General features: G+C 44.8%; 1 protein-coding gene across 3 annotated transcripts; it reads right to left on the reverse strand.

The window, feature by feature from the left end:
* Positions 1 to 9989: 9989 nt before the first annotated feature.
* LOC102025147 (mannose-binding protein A-like) lies at positions 9990 to 13852 on the reverse strand. 3 transcript variants are annotated; one of them, XM_005407865.1, is made up of 5 exons: positions 13745 to 13852; positions 12214 to 12398; positions 11799 to 11915; positions 11067 to 11141; positions 9990 to 10457 (listed from the first exon to the last, which is right to left on the reverse strand). In XM_005407865.1, the coding sequence occupies exons 2-5, from the start codon at positions 12392 to 12394 to the stop codon at positions 10084 to 10086; spliced, it is 747 nt and encodes a 248-aa protein (XP_005407922.1). In that variant the 5' UTR covers positions 12395 to 12398; positions 13745 to 13852; the 3' UTR covers positions 9990 to 10083. The 3 variants fall into 3 exon arrangements, with proteins under 3 accessions (XP_005407922.1, XP_005407921.1, XP_013361786.1); XM_005407864.1 differs by having other exon boundaries at positions 12214 to 12402; positions 13745 to 13851; XM_013506332.1 differs by lacking the exon at positions 13745 to 13852 and adding an exon at positions 13161 to 13238 and having other exon boundaries at positions 12214 to 12402.
* Positions 13853 to 20354: the final 6502 nt, after the last annotated feature.

Genomic DNA, 20354 nt, shown 5'->3' on the forward strand with positions numbered 1-20354 from the left:
GGTGGAGGAAAATGGGAAATCACAAGGTGTGCACGAAGTGGGACAAAACTATGGTAAACCAATAAAAGTACAAGAATAATTGCTCAGGTAAAGTTGATTAAATTGGGATCAAATGGGGAAGCAAGTCACATAGTAAGAAGGCATGAAACAAAACAGGGGCTCTTCCTGTAGGGGTTGGGTCAGTGGCTCTTCCAGGCTTTCTCAAGGTGATTGATACCTATTTAGAATATCAATCCCTGATGTTTATCCTTAGGAAGGATGTGGGTGCATTTGTTTTACCATTTGTCTTGAGATCTGCCCACAGTAGAGGTGCCTGTCTTTCCAACAGTTGTAAGGTATCTAGCCTTCTACACTGGCTTTTTTGAGGCCCTAGAACTATCTGACTACCTATAATATTTTCATCTAACTTAGCTGCCTATAACAATAACAACAAAAAATAAAAATCAGAAGAAAATATAAATAATGATTTATGTACTCTTAAAATAAAAGTGTTATCAGAAAGGGAAATGCAAAGCACTGGTACATCGAACTACAAAGAAACACATGAAATTTCTCTGCTGAAAAGTAAAACAACATGAAATTAAATGAAAAATATTGACATATTTTTAATGTAGACGACTGATAAATAAATCAACAAGAAAATGATAAATATCTAAATAGGAAAATGGAGTAAGAATAAGAAAATTCATAGAAAGACAAATATTAATGGTCAATAGTATTGAAACATGAAAAAATGCACAATCTTAGTAGTGATCAAAGAAACATATTAAACAGTAGTAAGTATCCCAAAATCTAGGGGACACTTAATTAAAGTTACACTCAGGAAAATATGTAACTTTATTTACATTATTGAAAATTTAAAAACCAAAAATGTATGGGACTAAAAATAGTTTAACTAAATGCCCATCTTTTTAAAACATCATTTTAAAGCAACAAAAGACAAAAGAAATCAATATCAAAATGTGATTAATGTAATATAAAATCAATAGAAATCATAAATCAATGCAGAAATCAGACTTTTAAAAAATTGAACTCAAAAAATATGTCCTGATACATATATATTAAAATATTCACCAACATGTAAAGCTGCTCTTTGACTTATAATGGTGTCACATCCCCCAAAACCCTTTGTAAATTAAAAACATAAATTGAAATCCACTTAATACACTTAATCTACTGACCATGACAACCACCCAGCCTGCCCTCAACCTACTCAGAGCATTTCCTTCAGCCTGCAGTTGTGCCAAATCACTTCCTACAAAGCCTGACTTGTGGCACAGTGTTGAATGTCTCTTGAACACACCCAGACAGGCTTTGTGCAGCCTTGATGGAGCGCTGGCAAAACAAAATGAGGTACCTCTTGCTCTCTCAGGATGGAGTGGCTAACTGGGAGCTGCACCCTGCTGCTACTCATGGAGGCATCCCAAGAGAGCATCACCCCCAAATATCACCAATCTGGGAGACATAAATTCAACATTTAAAGTACAGTTTCACATTGTCATAAAGTTGAAAAATCATAAGTCAGACCATTATAAGTCAGAGCTCTCAGCAGGAACAATAAGATAGGACCCAGAGCCATGGATATGAACAAGATTATTCTCCTCCTCCTTATACTGCTCCGGACTGAAGGAATTCAATAACTTTAACAGCCCTCCTTTGTTTTAGCTCTGTGCCCTGGGGTCAGATTCCACATCACTGGCCCTGAAACTCCACTGGCTGTAGCTGTTTGGCTAAGGAGGAGGAAAGTGGCTCTGCTTTTTCTCCTTTCTGAAATTTACCCTGGCCATGGTGTTTTAGGAATGACCTCATATCAGTGAATACAGGGTTAAACTGTCTGTTCAGCTACCATCTGTCTCAGACACAGGAGGTTCCTTCTACCTCTGCATTGTCCAAGCCTACCTCCTAAGGAAGCCGCATACACCATCTTTCCTGACTTCAGCCCTGGGAGTGTTTGGGGACCAGATTTCGCCAGCATGGGAGAGATGGGCCAGGACCTACTCCCAGACACAAAGGAAAGGTCAGCAAGCTGGGCCAAGGAATTTCCCCTGTCCAGGGTGGTCTCTTTAGGAATGGGGTCTCACTGGCAACTTGGCATCTGGCAACTGGTACTAACTGTGTGGATGCAATGACCACAGGTTTTTTTATAGGAATAGGAAGCTAGACGTTTCAGGAACTCTGAACAGAACTACAACATGAGTACTTTCTCAGCTACCATCCCAAATCCCATGGTAATGACTCCAGGGCTTAATGGTGTCTTGGTTACTTTTCTCTTGTTGCTGGGACAGAATACCTGATGCCCAAAATTAAGGAAGGAAAGGCTTATTTAACTCACAGTTTGTAGGGTTTTCAGTCCATAATCAACTGGCTGCAAGGCTGGGTGGCATGGCAGAGGGGCAGCAAAAGATAGCACAAGCAACAAGAACAAAAATGGAGGAGCATGAAAGAAGACTCTGTCCTTATATTGTATGTAGGCCACCTATCCCAAGGTGGATATAGCACTCACACCCATAATCCCAGCACTAGACGGTGAATCAGTCATAAACCATAGATGTCCACATTCATGACTGCATGAGTCTTTGGGGGAACAACTGTACACAAATTGTAGGCAACTGAGTTAGATAGAAATATTATAGGCAGTCAGATAGGGCTAGGCCCTCAATGGAGCCAGTGCCAAGGATGAGATACTTTGCAACTGTGGGAGAGACAAGTACCTCTCTTGTGGGCCAGACCTCAGGACAAAAGATAAAACAAATGCACCTACATACCTCCCTAAGGATAAACATCAGGGATTGATCTCTATCACTCTGAGAAAGCCAGGAAGAGTCACTAACTCAGCTCCCTGCAGCAAAGCCCCTGTTCTTTATTTATGCGCCCTTGCTAGTGACTTGCTTCCCTATTTGATCCTCATTTAATCAATTTTACCTGAGCAATTATCCTTGTAATTTTATCGGCTGACCATAGTTTTGTTCCACCTCCTGGCCACCTTGCAGTTTCCCATGTTTCCCACCTTGGACTCACCTTTCATCGTGGATTTGCTCTATAAAAATCCCTAGAAAAGACAGGTTCCTTGGCAACACATTCGGGACCCCTTCTGTCTCTCTCTCAGACAGAAACTTTCTTTCCCTTAGTAAATATATTTTGCTCTTAACCTCCATTGTTCCTAAAATTCATTCTTTGGTTTTAGAGAACATGAACTCCTACCAGATATCTAGCAGGTTGGTAGTTTCTTTCCCCTATACCAAAACCATAATAAATGGCTTCCAAGGTCTTAACCAGGCAATGAAGAGGGTAGCTGATTATCTATGTCTGCCATGGACATGGGGAAAGAAAGGGACAGTGTTATGTTAGGTAGAAATAATATAGGCAGTCAGGTAGAGCTAGGCCCTCAAAGGACCAAGTGTAGAAAACAAGATACATTGCAGCTACGTGGGAGACAGACACTTTCAGCTGAGGGCCAAATCTCAACACAAAAGATGAAACAAATGCACCTATATACTTCCCTTAAGGACAAACAACAGTGATTCGTATTCTAAATGGATATCCATCACCTTGAGAAAACCAGGAAGAGACACTGACACCCTTTCCAGGAAAAGCTCCTGTTCTGTTTCATGCCCGCTTGCTATTTGACTCTCTTCCCCATTTGATCCCCATTTGATCAATATTACATGAGCAATTATGCTCATACTCTTATTGGTTGACCATAGTTTTTTCCCACTTAATTCCCACCTTGTGATTTCCCATTTCTCTCCACCTTGGACCTGCCTCACTTCGTGGTTTTGCTCTATAAAAATCCCTAGAAAAGGCAGGCTCCTTGGCAATCCACCCAAGTCCCCTTCTGTCTCTCTCTCAGACAGAAGCTTTCTTTCCCCCATAAATGTATTCTGCTCTTAACCTCCATTGTTCCTGGAATTCATTCTTCAATTTTAGAGAGCACAAACTTGTACCAGACATCTAGCAGGTTGGGAGTTTCTTTCCCCTATATCAGTTATCTGTGTATGCCATCAACACATGGAAAGAAAGGGACAGTGTTCACCATCCTTAAGTGCAGTGGTTAAGGGAACACTGCCCTGCAGGACCACAGGGAAAGCATGGGGGGAAGACCCACAGCTGCATCAATGAGTCCTTCCCAGGGCCTCTGCAGAAATCCTGATGATTGAGGGAAAAGAAACTCCCAATCTGCTAAATATCTGGTAGGAGTTCATGTTCTCTAAAATCAAAGAATGAATTTTAGGAACAACAAGAGGTTAAGAGCAGAATATATTTATTGAGGTAAAGAAAGATTATGGCTGAGACAGGGACAAAAGGGAACCTGAGTATGTTGCCAAGTAACCTGAATTTTTTAGGGATTTTTATAGAGCAAATGTGAGGCAGGTCTAAGGTAGAAAACTTGGGAGATCAAAAAGTGGGCATGAGGTGGAACAAAACTATGGTCAACCAATAAAATTACAAGGATAATTGCTCAGATAAAATTAATTAAATCAGGATCAAATAGGGAAGCAAGTCACATAGCAAGCAGGTATGAATGTAGAACAGGGGCTTTCCTGTAGAGGGTTGAGTTAGTGATTATTCTTGGCTTTCTCAAGTCATAGAGACCTATTTAGAATACCAGTCCCTGATGTTTATCCTTAGGGAGGTATGTAGGTGCATTTATTTTATCTTTTGTCTTGAGGTCTGGCCCACAGGAGAGGGCCAGTTGCAAGGTATCTTGTCCTTGGCACTGGCTCCTTTGAGGGCCAAGCCCTATCTGACTGCCTATAATATTTCCTCTAACTCAGTTTCCTACAACACTGAGACTGCCGTCAGCTGGGCTGCCAGGGCAAGAAGCAAGGATATTGCTGCCACAGAGTTACAGCGGATGGAACAACAAGGTTATCTCCTTTAGAGACCATTGGCAATATCCACCCTCTGCACTGTACTCTCTGCTGGTAGTCTGAGGGGACCGGCAGCATCTCTAAAGTGGAGAGGCCCTCTGTATTTTTGAGAGGTTATGAGGTTATCACAAAAACCACAAGTGTTATGGTTTGTGTCTGGGTGTCCCCCCAAAGCCTCATGCTGCCATGGGACAGGCTTTTAGAGTTTGATTGATTATGGGTGTGGGAGCTACACCGGCCCTGGGGTGGATAGTTTGCATATGTAAGGGAGAGGAAGAGGCTGCTTGGGGCCATTCCTCCCCCATTTCCTCCCTTGTGTGTTTTGTTGCTTTGCTGTGTTCTGCCAACATGAGCTGTAGCCCTCTGCCATGTGCCACTCTGTCTGGTAATCTGCCAATTATGGACTGAAACCTCCACAGACTGTAAGCGAAATAAACTTTTCCTTCCTGAATTTTGGGCATCAGGTATTTTGTCTCAGCAACGAGAGAAAAGTAACCAAGACAATAAGTAAACATTTTGTCTTGATCTCAGAAAGAACCTGATTCAGAGAAAAGTCCAGATTATTTTCCTGATAATTCTGAGAAAAGAAATCTGTGCATTTCCGAGATACACACAGGAAGTCCACAAGGGAACCCTGGGGGAAGCAATCCAGTCTAGCCCCAGAACAGTGAGGAAACCCCTATCTTGAGGGGATTCAGAAATTGCCCTGGACGGGGATCTGTGAGTGACTGACTGGCAAAAGGCTGGAGGTGGCATACAGATCATGCCCTGAAGAGCTCACCTTCTAGATTTGGAAAGGACAGATGGGGAGCAATGAGTTCTATTAAAGCCTGGTCTTCTGGACAATGAGGGCTGTTGGGCTCCAACATGCTGGAGACCTATGGGTACCTAGAGGTATCTTACATCTGGATATGACTCTGGAGACACAAGTGGAGTTGGTGTGACTCTAGTAACCAGGACAGAGTTACAGACAAAGGTTGTCTGGGTTTGCTGGCCTTGCCTCAGAGGTGTCCAGCAGAGGGCAGCAAGAGGCCACAGCACCAGCAGCAGGAGGCCCATGCTGACCAGCTAGGCACAATCTGCACCTGGGGACATGAATTTTGCTGCTTCTCTCTTGGATCCACATTGGAGCTGTGTTAAAATTCAGAGAAAGGAGTTAGGTCATACATCTAGGGAGACAACTCAGATTTGTTCACTGGCATTCATTTATTTTGCTAAATAGTTATTAATTGCTCATACCTGTGGTTCCCTGCCTTGCCAGGTACTGAGGCTACAGAGATGAATGCTATAGTCCTATAATAGTTGCAGTGAAAGGGCTCATGCTTGCATGGCATTATTGCAGGTCATGATTGTTTTATTTGTATCAGCTCATCTAGTCCCCTGAGGTGAGGTAGTACCATAGAAAGTATATAAGCCTTGCCCAGGGCAACTCAGCTGCAAAGTGGTAGAGGCTGGATTTGAAGCCAGTTAGTCCAGCTCCAGAGCCTCTCTCTCAGTGCCTTTGCTGCACTGACATAAGTAAATAGCCAAGATGATATCCAAGAGCTATCACTGCTGAGAAGAAAATAAGATGTGTATTGGGTTGGAGACTTGGGATGGGGGCCACTGTGGCCAAACAAGGACTGTTGTGAAGGGTAGGGGTGACATACAATCGAAGACCTGCATGGAGAAGAAGACATGTCTGTGCCCACACTGGGGGTCTGTTGAACCCCAGTGTCCCCTAGCTCAGGGCCCCTGTGGACCTTCTCTGCATGATAAAGCACCCAGCCTCCTCACCCAGAGTCTCTGGAGCCACTCAGACTTTATGCTTTTCAGAGAGGGGAGATACCTGGCAGAGTTTGGGAACAGGGCAGGGGCTGAGCCTCCACAGAAGGATGTAGATAATTTCAAGCATCTGCATGTTGGTTTCCATACATACAGATACCCACACATGCACAGAAATAAAACCACTGCAGGCCCACAGACACATATGGCCCCCTCAGGATCTCAGATTCTGACATCCGTCAGGACCTATTCCAGCCCTAGACTCACTCCTGAAGTCCCAGGGGTTGCAAGACCCTGAAGATGTGCTGGGGAGATTTGGATAGGTAGCAGGTTTTGCTAGGAGGGCACTGGTTAGTGGAGAAGGATTACTTAGACTGATGTTATACAGTGAAGCAGAACCTCTTTACCTCAGAAGGGGCCTCCACACAATAAAGACGCCCTGATTTCCAGCACAGGGACAGCTCTGTAAGCTGTCGGCAGGAAGCCACGTGATGACTATATTTCTTGGGGCAATAGTTTCCAAAACTGGCCAAACAACCAGTTCCCATGAGGACCTCATTAAGATGAGAGAGCTCTGAGGTTTTAATTCACTGGGTCCAGAATGAGGCCAAGATCATATGATTTTGTCAAGTGTTCCAGTCAGTTCTTCTAGTCCCTGCTCTGAAAAGCCACGACAAGGCAGGCTGGCCTACGGGCTAGATTGGAAGCCCAGTCCAAGGAGTCTGTGTGGTTAAGAAATGGCTACCCACCCCCTATTTCTTTGAAGCCTGACACCTGTGTTTGCTTGAACAAGAGTGATTCCAACCTGGGACCAGAGCGTCCTCCCACACAGTTTGCCACCTGTGTTGCGAGTGCTCCTTCCCAGACAGACTCCAGCTCTAAGCACCTCCTGCCTTCCCTGCAATCTGCCACCACTTTACAAAACCCACTTCCCAACATTTCCCGCCCAGGCCCTTCATGCCAGCTGAGCCCTTTCTGGTTAATGGGGGTGGGGATTCCTGGTTCCTGGAACTTTCCAAAGCACAGACCACTTACACAACAAGCAAACAACCTTCTGGGTCACAGGCTGTGCTGTGACACATGCACCCCAGGGTCAAGCCCAGGGCCTGACTGTTGGTGCTTGTTGGTCACAGGGAGGAAAGGAGGTTCCACAGATGTAATGTTGGGCCTCCAGTTGGGACCCTCAGTCCAACCTCTGGCTTGGCCACAGCAAAGTGTCAGCAGCAGACCTGTGACTCTCTAAAGAAGACGCTCCCTAGGAACAAAGTCCTGGGATTTCAGGATCTAGAACCTGAGCCAGAACCAGGACCTTGAATGTCAAAGGCTTTCGTAGCCATTTTTGCTGTGTGATATGAGGTGGGTGACAGTCACCTTAGCTATGTCTACACCTCCACAGAACCCTAACTCACAGACTAATTTAAGCCAAAGGCCCCCAGCTCAGTAACTTGCCCTTCCAACGTTCCCAGCCTGGCTTCCTATAGGATTCAGAAACAGCTGATATATGCTTAACCCACAATTAGCTTGCAGACAACTGACAGGCAACAGAAATTGGAAATAGTCCTCAGAGCCTGCAGCTCTGCTCCTGCAGTGGGTCCACAGTCGCTATTAATGTGTGGCCACTGATTCATGCAGCTTTCAAAGAGAGAAGCCTTAGAGACTGAGGTATGAACGGAGAAGGTGAGGCAAGCTCTTGGTATATAGAGCACCAACTCCTTCTGCTTCCAAATTCTGCAGCTCCCAGCCCCTAGGCTCTCTCTCCTTTAACCCTGAGGAGGTGAAGAGACCCTGACTCCTCGTCCAGAGGCGTGGCCACTGGGCTGGAGCCCAGGCTGCAGCCTTCTGAACACTAGCTTCCCTCACAGGATGCTTAGAACTATGACTGCAGCTTCTCTATCTATACACAGGCACAAAAGAGATCTTGTGTTTTGAAATTAACTCCACTTCTCCCAGGCCAACAGGCAGAATTGGGAACTGAAGCTAGATAGGCAGTTTGTCTCAATCCTACACTGCAGTTAGAATAGTGGCTGTGGGTGGCACTTAGAGCAGTTCTGGCAGGAATGTCAGGTGCTGAGAACAAGATCTATCCATGCTCCAGCTTATGGAGCAGGCTTTATTCCCTGTCTAGGCAAAAAGGAATCAGCAAGTCATCTCCAAGAGGCAGAGTGTGGGGCGAAGCTACGAGCCAGAAAGAAAGGACAGTGCCTGGGGAGCATGGAGTGCTGCCATGCAAGGGAGTAAGGCTAGTGATAAAAGAATGAGATGGTGCCAAGGTGGGAGGAGGAGCAAACAGAAGCCGCTGGAGTGAGGTGGGGGATGGGAGACTCAAGCTTGCACTGCAAGGCTGTGTCTCCCATCCCCTAATGCTGGGAAAGAAGCCCTGAGTCTTCTGCAGTTTTATAGCTGTGGATGCTGGCCTTTGTCACAGTGTGCGGAGGGAGGCATTCATCCAGGTTAGCTCCCCTTCCATAAGACAGAAGGAGTTGTGTAAGAGCGACCTGTCAGTTCCCTCATCTTTGTCTTGGCTGTGAGAAAATTCAGGTGGGAATCTTGTGCTTTGTCACAGTAACTCTGTCATTTTGGATCATCTTTGGTCTACATCCTCTTCTTCCTTTCTGTGAAGTTTCTAGCCTGTCCTTTACCTATTTGCCTTAATCCAAGGTTTCATGGGTGCTTCTAAATTTTAAGCAGTTTCCCACACCTTTGGCAAGCAGTGTAGGTCTAAGTTGGAAGGAGAGCTTCGTTCATCAGAAAAGTACTCTCCCAGCCCCCAAGTGTGGCACCTCAACAAGCCCCACAGAACTGAAAATTCAGCCATGTGACAGTCTTGGTGTGCTAGAGGCCCAGAGCCCAACCCCTGCCACCTTCACCCTGCTGGCCCAGTGCTTGCACATGTCCCACCCCTTCCTGAAGAGTCCTGCAGCAGAAGACCATCTGGCTGGAGAAAGCACGGTCCTCATTCACTTCTCAGTGGCCAATTAGTTCATCTGTGTGTAACTTTTTGTTTGTTTGTTTGTTTGTTTGTTTTGTTTGTTTGTTTGTTTTTCCGGTACCGGGAATTGAACTCATGACCTTGTGCTTGCCAGGCAGGCGCTGTGCCTCTGAGCTAAATCCCCAGCCCCTGTGTGTAACTTTTTAAATATATCCATTTGACATATATTCATCAAGCACTTAGTAACTACAAAATGCTTTTCCTGGCTCTGGACAGCATGGCTAGCAAAGCAGTGTGGCCTCCCCTGAGCTGACCAGATTCCTCACTTCATTGTCAGCTTCTCTTCACTTCTTCATCCTGAGGCCAAATGGTCCCTTTCCCTCCTGTACTTGACAAAAGAACAGCTTGACATTAGGCATGAGAAAGCTAGTGCTAAATTCTCTTTTGAAGTGGCAGGGAGCTCAGCAAAAAGCCAGAAAAGGGGCCAAGGACCAAAGACCAAGACAAGGAAGGAGCAGCTCAGGCTGAGAACTCGCAGACGGCCAGGCAGGTGGCCGTGCAGGAGAGGTCATTCCAGAGCCCGCTGGTCTTCAGAATCACACAGTCCTCCCCTTTGCCATAGTCATTAGGCTCATTGCTCTTCCAGTTGCTGTAGGCCAGCCTCCCTCCTGTGACATACATGAATTGGCCTTCGGTCACCTCATCAGTGATGCCCAGGAAGACACTGTCACTGGCCATCTCTTGGATAGCTTTGTTCTCCTCAGCATTCCTGGGGGTGGCCACGGTGCCCCCGAGTTCTGTGCACAGAGCCTTCACCTTCACAAAGGTCATCTTTTCACCATTGGTCACATAGAACTTCTTCCCAGACTTTTTGCCCAAAGAGAAGTCCTGCACTGAAATCATAAAAAGCAGATGAGGCTGACATAGTCTGGAGCTCACCTGAGACTGAAGAACCAGCTCTCTGAGAATTTGGGACTCTGGAAAGAGTCTCATGCCTGCCCCTCAAGCCAAAGCCTAGGAAGAAGGAAGTTCCCAGCTGTGGGGGCCAAGGGAGGGACATCGGGCAACCCCCCTCCCTGGCTTTCCTGGGAAATCCAACCCTTAACAGCAAAGTCAGTTAGAAATGGTCCCAGCAGGTGGACACTGGGGGATGTGCTGGGAGTTGGCTTGGGCATAGTGGGTGTGGAGGAAGGAGCAGAGTTTGGAGACCACAGCCTCTGTTCCCTCTGCCTCTGCTCCTTGCTACGTGGGTGATGAAGGGGTTCATACCTTCTTATTCCATGCCTTGTCTGTAAACATAACAAGTATAATAACCACTCCTGGGGGTGGTGAGAGGATCAAATGGAACCATATTACAGGGCAGTGCCAACCTTGCACAAACCCAGGCACTCACTGTAAGACGTGCGCACAAGTATCTGTTCTCTTCCACTCTCCCTAAATCTAGCTCACACTGAAGAAAAATGTGAGCACCAAAAATGACTGGAAGTAGAGGAAAAGCTTACACTTTTTGATGCGATCCAGTTCTGATTTCAGTTCTCTTATTTCCCTCTCTAAGTTAGCCATTTTACTCTCAGCAACTGCAAAACAACAGAGAAATGAGTATTTATTGAGAACTTAAAATGGAAACCAAAGCATTAGAAAAAATTGGCTTAATAAAGAGTAAGTTTATTTCAGAAAAATAAGAAAGCTAACAGAAGCAAGCACAAAAATAAATGTGTTCCCCAGGTAGTAATAGCCACTCTCAACAATTTGTGAGCATGCAGTAGTTTTGGATCTTTTCTTCATATAGTGTTTAAACATTATTACATTATAATAATTTATAAGATAATACCCAACTCTTCCATTTTGAAAGTTATTTTTATGATTCATTTTCGTTTCTCATTTCAGGTAAACTGTTTAAAGCATTTATTATTTTGACAAAAATTACTAAGAAGGTTATTGTTTTTCTTTTGTCTTCACAAGTTTACCTTAAACTGAGTTGGGTGTTATGGGACAGACCATTTTCATGCCACTCCTGGGGCAGTGGGCACAACACAATGCCAGAAGCCACCTCCTTCAGAGTTCTCACGAGGCAGTGGCTCTGCAGAGTCTGGAAGTCAGGCCCCCAAGTGACACTGGGCCAGAAGCAGAGTGGAGCATCTTTCAACGAAAGCGTACAAAAAGGGTACCTCCCACCTGCCCTCAGATCCCAGAGTCCTGGTCCCCAGGCAGCCACGCTGGGGTGCGCTCCTTACCAGAACTGTCTCCACGCTCTCCTTTTTGGCCTTTGGATCCTGCAGGTCCAGAACCCCCTGTTTTCCCAGGAGGTCCTAACTTTCCTGGAGGCCCCTGCAAGCCTCTGAGCCCTTGACCTGTTGAGAGACCAAGGGAAAGTGACCCAGACTCTACTGCTCATTTTCCTTCTCCAGAAGCTCAGCAACTTATTCACCCAGTCCCAGGGGCCATCACACACCACTAATTTCTGTGTAGAAATATGGCCAGGAGAGCTGGAGGCACCTTTGACTGGGAAGAAGTGACCTTCCCCCGGGCTTCTACTGAGTGGGCTGGCCTGGCCCAGAACCATCAGGGTGAAAACCAAACCTCCCCAGGTCTCGAGCTCACTCTCATGTGGGACAGTCTCCCAATGGATGCAGAGAACCAACCCCGTACCTGGGTCTCCCTTCTCCCCCTTGGGTCCATCTCGTCCATCTCTGCCTGGCGTGCCATTGGTCACAGGGACGTTGCAGGTGATCACAGAGCAGGCCTTGTGAGCCTCCTCACAGGCTTTTGTTTCTGAGCAGCATGATCTCACCATGCACAGAAGGACAGGGAGCCACAGAAACAGCAGCATGGTCCTTCCTTGGACAAGAGAAAGTCAAGGAAAAGAAGTCCATCTCATTTTGTTTAGTCCTCATCTGCTGCCACCTCTGTGCTGGAGAGAGCAGACCCAGAGAGAATATCACAGCCCAGGCTGCTAGTGAGACAGCCAACTAAAAATATGAAAGTCAGATTGGTGCTGAAAAAAGGCAGATGCCACAGGTGAGTGACCTGTTCTCCTGTGGGTCCCAGGGACCCCACAGGCACAGGCCTGTGGCTAGGTAGACTGTAGCCAGGGTCCTGGACAGTGTGTGAATTATAACTGGCCTTGCTCCTGGTGGTCTTATGCAAAGACAGAGAGCTCAGAGGCTCCCTTATTTCTCCACTTCCTTTCCTGGTCCCAGAAGCCTCAGTCTCCCTAACTGCTGCAGCCCTAGATTTAGACCCAAACAGTAGCAGGTGTCCAACCCCACCGTGTCCACTTCTCAGCCAGACCTGGTTTATAATATCCACTCTCCCATTTCAAATAGAAATCCCTGTCTTATACAGGGGGCTGTCCATGCTCAGAGCCACAGTGTTTTCTACAGCAGCTTAGAAGCCATCTTGTACAAAGCCTTTGTTTTGAGACAGGCATTTGCTGGGAGCTCAGGACCCAGCAGGCCCTAAGGTAGGATCTGACCTCAGAATGGAAATTTCTTTGCTCACTGATCCTATCCACATGAGATATCCCTTGGTTTGAGATTTCCCACCACCACACCATTTCTGCTGGGCAGAACCCAGGCTCTTGAATCCCAGCTCACTCAGGCATGGCAGGCATCTCCTCACTCCTTCCAACAGGGCACTGGGTGGTGCACAGAAATCTCTCTGTGCTCAGGTTCCCATCGCCTTTGCTACAGCCCAGCAAGCCCCTCCTCCAGGAAGCTGCAGCAGCCTCCCTTCCACGGGGCTACAGGCTCCTTTCCCAGTGGCCCCAACCCTATTGCATGGCCCAGGCATCCCTGGCCTGTGGACTCTCTGATCCTTCTGCTCCTCCCGGACTTGGTGGTTTGAGGGGCCCAGTTGGAAAGGACCTTCCATTATAATAACATCCTTCTCCACATTTCCCCTTTCCATCTTTTCTGTATTTTTTAACCTTGCCTGCTGGTGCTGGAGGTATGAGACAGAGCTGTGCTTGTTGCTGGTATACATACTCCTCACTTCTAACCCACCCCTTGGATCAAACTGTCCTTTAGTTTGGAGGTGGTCAGCTGAATCCCCAGATCAATAGCAAGAGGCTCAGGTGAATCTGTTGACCCCACTATAATCCTTGCCTGGACCTCATGAGCTTTAGGCTAGGACCAGACTCTCCACCTGGCCCCACCACTTTCCTACAGAAATGACTTACAAGGTCTTCTGCAGAACACAGAGACAGCAGCAGGCAGATGACCCTTCAGCACAGGCTTCTGGCAGCTGTGTCCACGGTGCTGAGCCCAATTAGCCCAGTGATCAGGAACAGCACTGCACTGGCCTTCAACCCCAGATTAATAAACAACCATCCCTAGCCTAGGACTGCTGCAACTGGGTCAGTCTTCAGGGCTGTGGGGGGTGGGGGGGCTCCAGCATGGTGCTGGGCAGCTCTGTGCTTTGACACCCTCGACTGCTCCTTCAGCTGCCCTCACCCATCCATCCATCCACCCACCTCCGCAGTTCAGCTGGCCTAATCTTAGACTAAAATCTAAGACTAAATTGCTAAAATCTTAGACTCCACGTATTCCCTCCAGATAATCATTTCCCAAAAACTGCATAAGCACTGTACCAAAAATACTTATGTTCATATAATAAACACACACACATTGGGAAGTGGGAAGGAAATGTTCAGATGGGAAGGGGAACAAGGGAAGGGGAAGAGACAGGAAGGGAAAAAATGGGTATTAAAAATACACTGGAAGGCAAATAATAGAAACAAAATTTTGTAAATAGAGAGGAGAAGAAGGGTTGAAGGGAAAGGAAATGGGAAAACAGGACAAAATGAATTAAGATATATTATGTAAGGTATTGATTCCCTATGATGAATGTGATCATTATGTATATCAAATGTATACTAATAAAATTAATCTTAAAAAATAAAAGAAAAAAGTACACACACACATGCATGAGCACACACTTCTGTTTCAGTTTTTCTGATTAGTTTACCATTCTATTTGTGTTTTTTATTTATTATAGGGCAGGGGAGGGGAGATTAAAGACCTACAATCCTGGGTCACCTGGTTCCTTCTCATTCAGAACATTTATCAAGCATCATTGTTGGGTGTTCACAAGGATGGGCATGAGGGAAAATATTTGTAGATAACTTAATTTCAAGGCAGAGTGTGAGCATCTGCACAGTGGTCCTCTCTGCTAGGTATTTCCTCTGAGCTTTGCCTTGTTAGCTGTTGTCATTCAGATTTTAGCTTAAAATATTGTCTCAAGAGGAGGGCTGCTCCTAGCCATTTAATCTTAAGAACCTGGTCTGTTGATAAATTATATGTTGCTGATCTAATTCTTTTAATTTTTATTTTTATTAGTACATGTTTGCAGCATGCAAGATTACATTCATCGTGGGGAGTTGGTACGTGTACAAAACACATCTTAATTCTTTTCACAGCCCTTTCTCTCTCATTTCTACCCCTGGTCCCTTTTGAAAAAGATATATCTCCCTGTTTCTTATTATTTACCTTTTATCTTGCTCTTTAATTTATCTAATTTTGGGTTTTTATATAGGAGAAATTGTGTGATATTTAAATTTATGTGTCCCATTTATTTCACTTAATATTATGGTACCAAGTTGCATCTACAAATGACTCCAGTTTATCTCTCTTTATGATGCAGTAGTGCTCCAGTCTGTATAAATACTACATTTTCTTTATCCATTCATCTGTAGATGGTGACATAGTAACATAGGTCACTTCTACGATTTAGCTATTATGAATCATGCAGCTATAAACATGGGAATGCATGTACCATTACAATGTGATGTCTCTAACTCTTTGGGAAAGATACATAGTAAGGCAGTAGCTAGGTCGAATGGAATTTCTAGTTTTAATTTTTAGAGGAATTTCCATGTTGATTTTAATATGTACTAGTTTATATCCCCATCAATAATATGGAATGGTCCCTCTTTCCCTACAGCCTCACAAGTATTTGTAATTATTTAATTTCTTAATGATGCCCATTCTTTCTGGAATAAGATGAAATCTCAGAGTCATTTTAATTTCCATCTCTCTAACAGTCAGAAATGAACTTTTTAAAAATCTGTTTATTGGCCATTTCTACTTCTTCTTCTGAGAAGTGTCTGCTCATTTCAGTTGCCCACTTCCTGACAGCTTTCTTCACTATCATTTGTCTCCATATGAAGTTGTGTATTGGCTGTCTGTCTAGGAGAGCTTCTTGAGGACAGGGCTCTCAGTCCCATGGCTGGATGCCCACCTGTGCGAGCACCTGCAAACTTCAGTGCTCACAGAGGTGGAGAGAACATGTGAGCCACCTGCACAGTGATCTCACAGAATCCCTCTGGCTCCTCTGTGGCTACAGTCAATGTCTTCATCTGTGTTGTGACTGTTCTCGAGCAAGGGCTATGTTCAGTGCACTTCCTTTTCCCCAAAGTGCAGTCCAGGAGTGGGCACATGAGAAGGCCCTAGTGTGAATGGGGAAAGAAGCAGAGCTCCAGAGTAGAGCACATTCCAGGCCAGTGTGCGGCTCCTTCAGGCCTGGTTTCTGGAGTGCCCAGTGCTTATCACCAGAGCCTTCCCAAAACTCACATTCACTCCCTGAAATACTTTATCTCACCAAACAACTTGAAATGTTTGCGTTTTGCTTGGTAGGGAGCAGGGCCAGGTCACTTCCTTTTGACTCTGTTTTATGATTGGTGTTCAGCTTCTCGAGGGCCATGAGCTTACGTACATTCAAGTCACTATGCGCAGTCCACCAGCCCTCCCATTCCTGTCCCAAGGTAGCTGCCAGGTACCAGGAGGGCCCTATGGTTCAGAAGCCCATTTTCAATGTATGTTCTTGATGCCATGGGTACACGTGTACAGGGCCTATTAACTCAGCATGCCTATGTTCAGAAGACAAAGGACATTCAACCTATATATCAAGCAGACGATCTCCCAAAAGAGTGGAAATTTAAAGTGGAGGCCTGCACATGAAACCAGAACCCTAAGCACTGTACAGACTTAGAGATCTGGTGGGAAAAATGTTCTTTTTTAGGAATATGGATCCATAGGACTGTAGTTGTATAAGATCTAGGGTTTGGATTTATGCTGGTGCTATTGTCACTGTTTGCTATTTATGCCAAGATGAAAAACTGTGTTTCAAGCATCCCAGCATGTCACAGTCTAGTGGACTATGAAGACATAAAGCAATAGCAACCCCTACCCTTAACCCAAGCACCTCAGGGTTTTCTCAAGGAGATTAAACAAATTGTGCCTACTTTCTAGAAAAATCACCAAATACAGTAGGAGATAGAGTGAGAGTTGAGCTAAACAGCAAGCCTCAGAAATAGTCCTACAAGGACCATGGACTTCATAGAACAGGTAATTAATACAAAGCCAGCCTCCCTATCTGTGAGCTCCACATCTGCAGATTTGACCCATCATAGATCAAAATCTAGCTAGGCCTATAGTGGTTATGACTCCATTGAACACATACAGACTTTTTTCTTGTCATTATTCTCTAAATAATGCTGTATAACAGCTATTTATGTAGAGTTAATTGTTATAAGGAATCTAAAGAGGATTTAAAGTGTACAGGAGATGTGTATAAGTCATACACAAACACTGTGCCTTTATATAAGCAACTTGAGCATCTGTGGATTTTAGTATCTACAGGGGTAAGGGAATTGATCCCCTCCAGACATCAAGGGATGGCTGCATTTTTTAAAAGAAAGTGTAATTGAGAAATAAAAATTAAGTTAATGAGCTAAGGAAATAACTACAGAGTCAGTAATAAATTAATTGTTTCTTTGGAAAAATATCCATAAATTTAATGTCTTACTTTGTCCTCATTATATAATCATACATGCATGCTCTTCAATACAGTACTACCAGATGCTCCCACTGGACTGTGGAATAAACATCCTAGTGCCTTGGATGTTTGGTTCAGCCATGTGATGAAAACAGATAAGAAGTGTGCAGCAGACTCAAGCATGCTTACAGAATGAGTGCAGCCTTTTGTGTTTCATTCTCAACCATAGGAAGACTATGTCCCTGGTAGCCACTAACATCAGGATAGTTGCACAATGCAGAGGAGTCCAAACTGACCAGAAGGCCCAGAGTCCAGCCCACTGCAGCTAAGTCCACAAAACCTAAGACCAACTAGCACCTGGCATGCTGGAAGACCCAGAGCCAAAAATGAAGTGTGTGTTATCAGTACCTGAGACAGACTTACTGTTGCATGGGCTTGGTGACATATTACCAACAGTGAAAGGAAAAGAGAATATTACACTCAGATAGATGGTGTCCTAGTCACTTTATCATTGCTCAAACACAATATCAGCACCTGCAATTTAAAGGAGAGGTTTCTTTTTGGCTCACAGTTTCAGAAACTTCACTCCACGTTCAGAAGGGCAGATACAGGAAGGGCATGGTGGAAGGCCTGGGCACAGGAGCACTGCTTGTGTCATGTTGGCCAGGAAGCAGAGAGGAAAATGATAGCACTTTCCAGGTTATGCCTTCAGTGTCCAGCACTTCTGACCAGACCCCACCTCCTAACAAAGTCAGCTGTACCCAAGTCCCAGGATTCAATCACCTTTGAAAAGCCCTGTCAATGAGCTCACAAGGCTTTTGGGGGAAGGTTATTGATCTAAACCATAACGTGTTGATGGTATTGACACTATAGAATTACATTATATACATTCATTTTATAGCAATATATTTGAAAACTGGATAAAATAGATATTAGAAAGCAATTCAAAATTACTAAATTTGGCCCAAGAAATGTAAGAATATTATACCATTGATTATAAAGTATAGAAATAGAACTGAAAAATAATCAACCAATGGAATAGGTAATTCAGGGGACATCTGAACCTTTCCCAACTTCCTGTTTATCTATCTTTAATTTTGCTCCTCATTTGCAAATATAAATATACTTTGAGTTTCTCCTATAAGCAAAACTGTGCAATATTTAAGCTTGTGACTTATTTCACTTAACATTATGTTCTCAAATTGCATCCATTTACCTACAAATTCCTCAAGTTTATCCTTTACGGCAGATTAGTACTCCATTGTGTATAATGTTGTGTAAACCACATTTTCCTTATCCATTCATCTGCTAATGGACACATATGCTGTTTCCAACTAATTATAAATTGTGTTACTATAAATGTGGGTATTCATATATCCCTGTAATATGATGATTTTAACTTTGGAGGAAGATATCAAGAAAGAGATAGCTGGTTAAGTGGAATTTTTATTTTTAATATATGCTAATTTTTTTATTTATATTACTAGTTTCTCTTTGTTCACTGAAAAGAAAGTCTGGGAGTGGGCAAGTGCTCCTGGAGCTGCTGGTCCCGCTGTTCAAGTCCATGCATTGCTCACACTGCCACGGTTCCCAGTTGAAAATGGTGGACAGAGCCAGGTATTTCCCATCTGCTTCCTGAGGGCAGAGCAGGAGACTGAGGACCCCGCCGCCATTACAGACTGAGTCTCTCTTCTCCCTGCACCCGTGGCAGAGAGGAAGTCCTCACTCAGAAGCCCCAGGGACTTCTCTGGCTGGGGGTGGGGTGTGTAGCCTCTCCAGGCACCCATGTGCCATGAGCCAAGTGAGCAAGTGCTCCAGGAGCTGCTGGTCCCACAGTTTGAGGCCGTGCTTTATTTTCATCCAGACCCCCTAGCAGGTCGAACACACAGGCAGTCTGTGACTGCTACCCATCTGACCTGCATCTGGTTCCTGTATGTGTCCACAACTGACTGGAGACACAGAATAAGGTGGTTCACAAACTGTCGAACCTGCAGTTTGTGTCCGGATTTTGCCTGTACCTTGAACTGCAGGGACATAGATCCATTGGACCGGGATTGTCACACCAGTGCAACCCGAGTCTGGGCCATGCACATGCCCAGAACTGGAAGGGGATGCTGGATCAGACAGTTGGCCACTAGTCGACACCAATGCCCAAGTCTGAGAATGGGGATAACTAGATACAAATCAAAAACTGCCAGAAACCAGAGACTAAGTAGCACTTCTCAGAGGTCACTCAGTGCCAAACCTGACCAACAGGAAAACTAGGGACACTAGTGGCCTCTGTGGTGTAGCTGCCAAACAGGGAAACTGAGCTTTCTGCATCCAGTAGCAAACATGACAAAACAAAGGACTAAAACACAATCCCAGTACTCCACCCCACTCAAAACAAGTCTAAGAGACATCGACATAGGGGAACTGGGTAAACACATCCTGAAAAAGCTGAAATGATTGCAGTGGAAGTAAAAAAACAACTCCATAGGGCCATAGAAGAGATGAGATCAGGGGCTGGGGATTTAGCTCAGCGGCAAAAGTGCTTGCCTGGCAAGCGCAAGGTCGTGAGTTCAGTTCCTGGTACCGGAGAAAAACAAAAAACAAAAAAAAAAAAAAAGAAGAGATGAGATCAGAAATAATCTCTTATGCAAAAAGTGAAATGTCAATAGTAATGACGGAACTGCTGAAAAAGTCTGCAGAAGAAACATACAAGAAAATAGAAGAACAAAGGCAAGAGGACAAAAGCATTCAATGAAAAATATAGAAAGGACTTAGAACACATGAACCATATTCAAAGAGACTTCCAAGAAAAAAAGCTGCCATTGAAAGCTACCAAAACTGCTTGAATGAAGCTGAAGATAGAATCTCAGACTTTGAAGACAGAATGGCATCTAGCAACCGTGAAAGAAAGGATCTCATAAATTCAACAAGGATCCAGGAAAAGTCAATTAAACAGCTGCAAGATGAGGCAAAAAGCACTAATATATGACTTATAGGAGTCAATGAAACAGCATGAGGCAACA

The sequence above is a fragment of the Chinchilla lanigera genome, unplaced genomic scaffold (genome assembly GCF_000276665.1).
Source record: "Chinchilla lanigera isolate Chin_1 unplaced genomic scaffold, ChiLan1.0 scaffold00109, whole genome shotgun sequence".
Lineage (NCBI taxonomy): Eukaryota > Metazoa > Chordata > Mammalia > Rodentia > Chinchillidae > Chinchilla > Chinchilla lanigera.